At 40.7% G+C, this 9614-nt stretch overlaps 1 protein-coding gene across 1 annotated transcript in view; it reads left to right on the top strand.

Moving 5' to 3' along the window:
• The window catches only part of LOC308168779 (small nuclear ribonucleoprotein Sm D2), a 10677-nt gene extending 2399 nt beyond the window's left edge, over window positions 1-8278 (top strand). The window contains exons 2-3 of the mRNA XM_080543417.1: window positions 794-973; window positions 7841-8278. Of these exons, the coding sequence (XP_080399543.1) occupies window positions 794-973; window positions 7841-8015 (355 nt within the window). The 3' untranslated portion in view covers window positions 8016-8278. The remainder of the gene's footprint in view (window positions 1-793; window positions 974-7840) is intronic.
• Window positions 8279-9614: the final 1336 nt, after the last annotated feature.

The raw sequence follows: 9614 nt of genomic DNA, 5'->3' as shown, positions 1-9614 counted from the left end.
TAAATACTGTCATATTCTTCAGGAGTCTGCTTAATAACTAAATACTGTCGTATTCTTCAGGAGTCTGCTTAATAACTAAATACTGTCATATTCTCCAGGAGTCTGCTTAATAATACTGTCATATTCTTCAGGAGTCTGCTTAATAATACTGTCATATTCTCCAGGAGTCTGCTTAATAATACTGTCATATTCTTCAGGAGTCTGCTTAATAATACTGTCATATTCTTCAGGAGTCTGCTTAATAATACTGTCATATTCTTCAGGAGTCTGCTTAATAACTAAATACTGTCATATTCTCCAGGAGTCTGCTTAATAATACTGTCATATTCTTCAGGAGTCTGCTTAATAATACTGTCATATTCTCCAGGAGTCTGCTTAATAATACTGTCATATTCTTCAGGAGTCTGCTTAATAACTAAATACTGTCATATTCTTCAGGAGTCTGCTTAATAACTAAATACTGTCGTATTCTTCAGGAGTCTGCTTAATAACTAAATACTGTCATATTCTCCAGGAGTCTGCTTAATAATACTGTCATATTCTTCAGGAGTCTGCTTAATAATACTGTCATATTCTCCAGGAGTCTGCTTAATAATACTGTCATATTCTTCAGGAGTCTGCTTAATAATACTGTCATATTCTTCAGGAGTCTGCTTAATAATACTGTCATATTCTTCAGGAGTCTGCTTAATAACTAAATACTGTTGTATTCTTCAGGAGTCTGCTTAATAACTAAATACTGTCATATTCTTCAGGAGTCTGCTTAATAACTAAATACTGTTGTATTCTTCAGGAGTCTGCTTACTAAGCCGAAGTCGGAGATGACACCAGAGGAGCTCCAGAAACGAGAGGAGGAGGAGTTCAACACCGGACCCCTTTCAGTTCTCACTCAGTCTGTCAAGAACAACACGCAAGTCCTCGTAAACTGCCGCAACAACAAGAAGCTGCTTGGTCGTGTCAAAGCCTTTGACAGGTAGTTATAGAACTGGCCTGGGCCACTGACATTGATTCAAATATCCACCAGATATATACAGTTACTTATAGGGTCCATGGATGTCTAGCTATATTATCCAGCCCCATGCCACCTGCCACAGAGTTGACCGGTCCCATCCCGACTCACCCGTGATCAGGTTTGGGGGGGGAGGGGTAGTCGGGTAGTCACGACAACAACGTGAAAGTGTCATGCCACAGAGGGACATATCATCACAGTGTTTCCTCCAGGAATTTTCACATTAGTGGCGGATAGCCCTGTCCGCGCGATTTTTTTTCGCGTGCAGGGTTTCCGTTAACCGGTAATTACCGGTCTTTGTCCGGTAAAATCTATTGAAGTCCGACAAATTGAAACCTCTTCGGTCATAATGTCCGGTGAAAATAATTCCCTCTAAGCACAATTTGAATACAATTCGCTAAAGTTTAATTGTCACATTCTGATTCCTTCTATATGAAAAAAGACGAATATATAGGCTATATATTTCTTTTATTATTATATGATTTGACGCCGGCATGATGATGACTCCGCGAAACAGCGGTGGCAGGGTTGCCTGATGGGATTTTACAGCCTAACCAGTCTATTACCGCTAAACCCAGTAGCCCATTCGGCGATAACCCGGCCCATCTGGCAACCCTGCTTTTAACCTGCAAACGTTGCAGCTCAAAGAGCGAGCGAGAGGTAAACATGGCAAGACAAAGTAAGCTTAACAATGACTTCATGAAACCAAGCTACAATGAGTCTGAGGAGAAGTCTGACTCTAAAGAGATGGAGGTAGTGGCTCCTCCAGCCAGAAAGTCTCGAGGGTTCCGAATTGAATGGAAAGAACATTTCCCCTGGCTGCGTTTAGATGGGGAAGGAAAAATGTTCTGCTCACCGTGCAAAACATCGGGGAGGAATAACGGATTCATGAGAGGAGCAACGAATATGAGAATGTCGGCTCTCACTGATCATAGTCGGTGCAGTGAGCACATATCGGCGGTCAGTTTGAGGCAACAGCAAAGGCCACTGTGAGCAGGCTAATGAAACGGCTAACAATAAGCTGCACTCTCAGCTACAAGTTGCATTTCACATGGCAAAAAATGGCATCGCATGTCATCAGTATGGCGCGCGTTCAGCGCTGGACATATGGCATAGCGCGCATGCGAATCATGAAAGCCTATTATTATATTTATTATATAGCTCGCATCTAATCGTATCGGATGAGAAATAGACATTAAACGGCATATACTGTATAGGCTACACAACAGTAATCACTGCGACAAACAGCTATATTATATTTTAATATGATGACCGGAATATCTCACGTTTGTCCGGTAAATTGAAATCTTCCCGGACACGTTGACCGGCACAAATTTTTTCTAACGGAAACCCTGGTGCACGCGCATGAAACGCGCACGCGCGCTCAAAACAACGACCTAATTTCAACCAAAACTAGAGGGAGGATGGCAAAAAAAAAAATACAGAATATAAACTTATCAAATGACAAAGCTAAACGTTTAATGAAGGACATGAACGATTGTCAACAACACACTCAAGCAGTAAATAGAACAGACTAAACAACTTGGGTACTACGCACTCAACTGCGGACGGAACAATACTCCCAACTAGGGCTGGGTTCAAAAAATCGATTTCCCGATTCTGAATCGATCTTCATTAAAATGAGCGATTATCGATTCATAAATCCCGAGATCGATCTTTCATTTTTTTTATTTTATTTTATTTATATATTTATTTATTTTTGCTTGCAGCTTCAACCCGCAACGAGATCTCGTGGCCAGATCTCGCGCTACAAGAATTTATCATATCTCACGCAACGTGAGGTCTCAACACTAAAATCTAAAAACATGGCAATGGCAGGGACACTCAAGTCACCACCAGGCTTAAAGTCAGATGTCTGGGTGCATTTTGGATTTTAAAAATGTGACGATAGAGATGAGCTGGACAAAAGCAAAGTCATATGTAAATAAAAAGTACATTCATGTAACTGCTTTGGAGTCAATTCATTGATATGTTTAACAATGCTACATGTTATAGGGTTCCTTGAACCATTTATAGCATTAGTTCGGAGAATCTCTTTCATATTCAAGCAAAACATGTATATTGTAACTAGATCGAATCGGAATCGAATCGAATCGTGAATCGAATCGAATTGGGAGCTGTGAATCGGAATCGAATCGTTTTGGGAAATCAGTGGCGATACCCAGCCCTACTCCCAACCCATAGTTCCATGCGTGAATTATGTCAACCCACCACATTACAGAAGTAAAATCACAGTCAGATGGAGCATTCGGTAAACAGCTGAGTATCAGCTGAGTTAAAGAAAACAAACTCTTACCTTTGATGACACCCACATGAGCCCTGTTTTCCCGTACTTCTCCCGTGTGTCTCTTATTGTCCAAATGTTCCCTGAATTTTAGCTGCATGTTTTTCCAGCATGTAATTCCGTTGTCAATAAAAAAATCGACTCCCCTTCTTTTTTCCCTGCCAATACTGTCGTTGCTAAAGTGACGGCACATAAGAATCGTTTTTTGACTTGCTAATGTCTGCTGATACACCAACACAGCTAGCCGATGCTGATGGCTCTCCCGCTGTAGTTGTAGCTGGTGGTGGTGGTACCCCGCCATAAACGTTGTTAGCTGATCCACCACCTAGCTCCTTTGCTCCTGTCAGCCATGCAGTTTCGGATCACTCATAGCCACTGCTAGCTTCAGCAATGTTTGATGTGTCTGGGACATCTTTTTCCTTGAAAAATCCATCCATCTGTCGCTGTTTTCGTTTAATTTTTCGAAGTTATTTAACGTGATATCTTATTTGTGCACCTAGCTAGCTAGATCAGCTTTTTGTATCTTTTAGATGGTACTACCGGTGACTTTTAGCCCGTTATTTGCGAGGAGAAAACACAGGCGCCCGAGCATTTCGGCAGGTAAGACTGCTGAGCAGGGATGGTTGAGTCTGCACGGTTCTCATGCCGGTTCACATTTAGACCAATCAGGAGTAGCCCTTGTGTCACGTCGTCAACTGAATGTTTAATGTCATTAATCAGATTTTGGATCAGCGGTTAGAGAGAGATGGCCGTGGATTTAGGTGCACTTTTAGTCAACATCCATTATAGCGCTGATCTAGCATCAGATATATTTTAATCAGCTAAAATGTTCATATTTATATATTTATTTTTTTACATTTATTTTTAAGTGGACTGAATCAATTAGTGGCGGAGGAAATTCATTCGTGGCGGCCCGCCACCAATAAATGCATATAGAGGAAACACTGTCATCATCATCTTCTACTATCGAGAAAAGGTGCCGCCTGGCCTGCCCAACTGCAGTCGGAGTAAAACAGAACAAACTAATGAAGTTGAGGAAACACCTGTGCACTCACCTTGATTAGTGTTCGGGTAGACCAGACTTGCCCAGACCACACTTTTAGTAGGAGTTGATGATATGATGTCACTAGAGCCCAATAGATATATCAGAGCACTATTATCTCCCGATATTGGCCTTTTACAGAAATATCTGTATTGGAACATATTCCTCCGATAATGCTCTGAAGATGTGTGTCAGCCATACATTCAAAAATGATGTTTTTTTCCAGAGAAAAATAGAGGCCTATGGATCTTCATAAATGAATAAACGTATTTATTGCCATTTGCTGTTACTGGAGTGCCTACTGAAGTGGCTGAATTGATTTACCAATCATTTATTTGGCAACCAGCAAGTGCAGGGAGTATTCTAACTAGGGATGATCCGATATTGATATCGGATATCGCCGCGATATCGGTCCTGAATGCTGGATCGCAGATCGCACCAGAAAAAAAATAGGCTGCGATCCGCGTGCGCGATCCGGCGTGTCACTCACGTGATGACAACAGTAGTAGTCAGTGGTCACGGGCATGAGAGTTGACTACCTGTGTGTAGGGTTGGGTACCGAAAATCGGTACCGGTAGGTACTGGTTACTTTACATTCGGTATCTACCGTACCGAATTGCAAAGGAGATTTCGGTACCTCATTTCGGTACTTTTCTATCTCGCCCCCTGGTGTCCGGTGTCATGCAACAGTCAACTGGTGACTCGTGACGTGACATCGCCTGTTAAATTTCCACTCAGTGCGTGTCGTGGTAGTGAGCTGAGCAGTTGTGTATCATCATATTATCGAATTTCGCTAGCTAGCCTAGCTACGAGGTCACCGAGAAGACCTCACAACAAAAGCTCCAACAAAATTGTCTCCTACAGGCTGTCTACTGCGCTAGATAAAGCAGGGGATGACGCCATTTCTGTGGCTCCAGCTGCAACACAGCGAGGGCTGCATTCGTAAATTCGCTCCGAGAGCGCCGGAGCGCACACTGGGCTCAACGTCATAAAGCGACCGAGTAATTTGATTGGACAAGAGGCGTTCCACGAGTGCTGGTCGGATTTCCTGAGCGTATTTACGAACGCACCCCCAAACACTTCAGACAGTAGTCAGGAAAGGTGAACACACACACACACAATCGCGTTTGTGACCACCGTCGCAATTCACCTGTGTTTATCTGAATCATCCCTCTCTCTTGGATGTGACAGTCCTTGAAATGAATGCCAAATGGCCTAATGATCATTTATTACTCGATTTGCTCTCAGTGTTGTCTTGCATACGCAGCTCTCCGCGGACAATCATCGGTATATCTTCTTGTAAGTGCTACGATAACATCCACGGAAATATCAAACAGAACTAAACTATAATCGAAACAAGCCAGTGGTATAATATATAGTCAGTTATAGGCCTAGATGACAAGCAAACAATATTTGTTTACTTTATGTTTATAAATCTGTGCCATTAGACAATTGTCAAAACAAACAAAAAGTCAAAATGACAATAAAAAAGTCAAGAGAGGTGTCGTATTTTGCCAGAGAAGGCAAATATGCTGATCTTTTTGCAAAAGAATTGCTGAGGTGGGAGTTTTATTTTTATTTATTTTAATTTGAGTATATTTCACTGTAATATGTATGTATATTGTGCCTCAGTCAGCAGGAGTTTTATTTTCATTTATTTTAATTTGAGTGTATATTTAACTAATATATTATACTGTGCCTATATATTATTATATATATATATATACTATATATTATTATTATATTATAATATATAATATTGTGCCTCAGCAATAAAAAAGTGAAAAGCTGTTTAATTTTGTCGACCATGTTATTATTATATATATATATATATATTATGTCATTTAAAAAAATCAAAAGTACCGAATTAAGTACCGGTACCGTTTTTAAAGTATCGGTTAGGTACCGGTACCGGATAAAACCCAAACGATACCCAACCCTACCTGTGTGTAATGAGTCTGACAATGTCATGATGCTAGCTGGTGAAATCATAAACCATTTGCTAAAGTAATTTTTCGGTTATTTACATAGTCTGAAACTACAGATGGTAAGCTTTCAAATGATGCGTCATACATTGAAATCGGAAAGAAATTCAAGACGACACGAGTATTTGAATGTTGGTGCACCGAATGCGACAGGAGAAAAGTGACTCTGATCAAACCACAACAACAAACGCTGCTAGCGGCTAACAGCTAACAGTGGTACATCGCTAGGAACGTCTAACTGCGTTTTTATATCATCACAACATGCTGAGAGAACATGGACATGCTAAAAACACAACTCCATTCTGAATGCATCCGTTTGCGCGTCTGTTTTCAGTTTAGCGCTGCCTCTCTGGGAGCCCAGCCCCAGTTCATCAGCTCCCTCACCCCCACTCCCATCTTAACTAGATGAACACACAGTCCTTGCTTTTGAACACGTCCTAAAACGAGAGTATGTTTACAAGTCATTATCACTTACTGGTAGCCTCCGACAAACGAGAACAGTTAATCCAATCCACAGATTATAAGTATTTAGTGATGGTTAAACTGTTTTTTATTATATGGACTGGGTACAAAAAACGAAAACCAGATATTGTTGACACTCCTTCGATTCTGCGACTGGTTTCTGGTCTCACCAGCGGGCTACACTTTTAAAAAGGGTCCTATAATTGATTTGCCATTTGTAAGAGAAGATAAATAGAATACAAACCTGAAGGCACTAAAACTAGAAATCAGACAGTAACTCTTTTTTTTTCTACAATGCTGAATGCTGCTGTTTAAATTGTTTTAACCAGTTGGTCACTGAGTACTGCAGAGTACTGTTTTTGTTGCTTGAATAAAGGCTGGCAGTCTTTAATAGCCAACTGTTGTTGTGGACTATATACTGGGGAAGTATTTGTTATTATTCAGGAGTAAAACAATAAATACAAATATCGGATCGGTATCGGTATCGCTCGCAGATACCTGAAGCCCAGGTATCGGTATCGGTAGTGAAAAAATGGGATCGGGACATCCCTAATTCTAACAGTAGGTTTTAAGAATGCTCCCCCCCCCCCAATGTTGCTGACGACCGGAAGACAGCGGGTGCTTGAAATGTGATTACCCTCCCACATGGCAAAATGTTTGTTCTCAAAAGATTGGGACATTTGAAAAAAGATCAACATCATACATAGTCAGACATGATTACTGTAGAGTGGAAATGTATTCAAGGAGGCCAATCTGAAGTAAAACCACAGTAAAACTGTGCTGGGTTGAAAAGACTGTCCAACTCTGTAGCAGGTGACATGGAGGTGGATAAACCAGCTAGTTATATTGATAAACTTTACATGTTTTGCACATTCCATACAATATCTTTTACACTTCGGAATTCATGATATTAATCATTTTAATGTCATCAAATGAATGTGTGTGTTTCTGTAAGCTCTCTTATCTCCTATCCCCTCACCCCTCAAATAGTAAATTCTTATTGGTAACAATGTATTTGTAAAATGTTGTTTATTTAGACATTGCAACATGGTCCTGGAGAACGTGAAGGAGATGTGGACAGAAGTTCCCAAGAGCGGCAAAGGCAAAAAGAAGTCCAAGCCAGTCAACAAGGACCGCTACATCTCCAAGATGTTCTTGAGAGGAGACTCTGTCATTGTGGTGCTGAGGAACCCCCTCATCACTGGGAAATAGACTTCAGTCACCTGGCAGAGTCTAAGATGATGTCATAGTCTAAAGATGATGTCATAGTCTAAGATGATGTCATAGTCTAAGACGATGGCAGTGGACTGATTGGCGAAAATGCTAGTTTGTGTTGGATCAGAGCTGCGTTGGGGCTTATAGTCTAAGACAAAATGTAGTGTGAGAATTATAACTGCACACTTAGGATGGCTGATTAGGCTCATTCAGGTCTAATGTTTTATATTTTGTTTAGGGCTTTTTAAAAACGTTTTATAATAAAAGCAAAAATAGGAATTAAGTGTTTCTGTCAATGTGTTCCCTCCTACCCACCAGTTGAGTTGATGTTCTACTATGAGTACAGTCTCGTTGTAAAGCAGCAGATCCAAAGTGTCAACGGTAGAGCAAGGAGTCCACTGAGAGGAGCAGAACTCTTGACTCTCTCTCTCTCTTCACTCTCCCCTAGCCTGTTTCCCCTGGCAGCAGCTTGAGTGTCAGTGTTGATTTCAGTCGGCAGCGCTCAATATACGACAAACTGCCGTTTAAAGGCTCCATGCATTATCGATGAGACCAGATGTGCTGACTGTCACTTCACACCCCGCTCTCTGTTTTCAGCCTGTCCCTTGCCACAGCTCATTCCCTCCTGACCACTTTGTTAACTGTCTCAATAGCATATCTCTCTTACTTCACAAACATTTGGCACTTAACGTAGATAGTGCCGTCAACATGAGGCTTGTGTGCCGTGTAATTTTCCATGAATTGGTGTGTGTGCAAGGGCACCACAATCATTCTGCAGGCTTTCAAGTCACCTGAGTGAACAGATTGTGCATTTCTGTTTCACATTTTACTCCCTTTGGCCATTTAAGAGTGGCACAGTTGTACATAATCCTGTTGTGTATTTATGATTGATATCCTCTAACCTTTTGAGTGCAAGAGAAGGCACTTGACGCATTAACTTTTTATTCCTTTTTTTCAATAACACAAACAAGGATACAGAGGGGGAAATAAGTATTCAACACAAATAAATAAAAAACACATTTCCATTGCAGCTGTTCACATGAAATTTAGACCAGACATTGGTATTAACTCAATAAAACTACACAGCTAAAGGAATTGTAAAAGCTTTTTATGGATTAGAATGTTACAATTTCTTTAGCTGTGTAGATTTATTGAGTTAATACTAAATGTAATGTGAATAGCTACAATGAAAATATGTTGAATTGCTGATGTTGTGTTTAATATTTATTTCCCCTACTGTATGTGTATTCAGTTTCTGTGTTGAATACACAGAACATACACCTCCTCTAGCATACACAGTAGCATACACCTCCTCTAGTATACACAGTAGCATACACCTCCTCTAGCATACACAGTAGGATGGCCGAGCAGTCTCAGGCGCTGGGTTCAGGTTGTAATCACCTTTTCAGGTGTGGGTTTGAATCCTGCTTCTCACAGCCTTTTTTTTTTTTTTTACTTTTCAGTAATATAAAATATGGTGGACCCACATGCTACTGACTATGAAATACGATAAATGGTAGTATTCGTTCAGTGGACCACTGACTAACGACGAATGTTGGGTCGCTCACCACCAGATCTTTGAAGTGACTCTGTTTG

Source organism: Nansenia antarctica (genome assembly GCF_963989245.1).
Source record: "Nansenia antarctica genome assembly, chromosome: 12".
Lineage (NCBI taxonomy): Eukaryota > Metazoa > Chordata > Actinopteri > Argentiniformes > Microstomatidae > Nansenia > Nansenia antarctica.
Note: the sequence above shows the minus strand (reverse complement) of the source record. Positions and strands in the feature narration are given on the sequence as shown.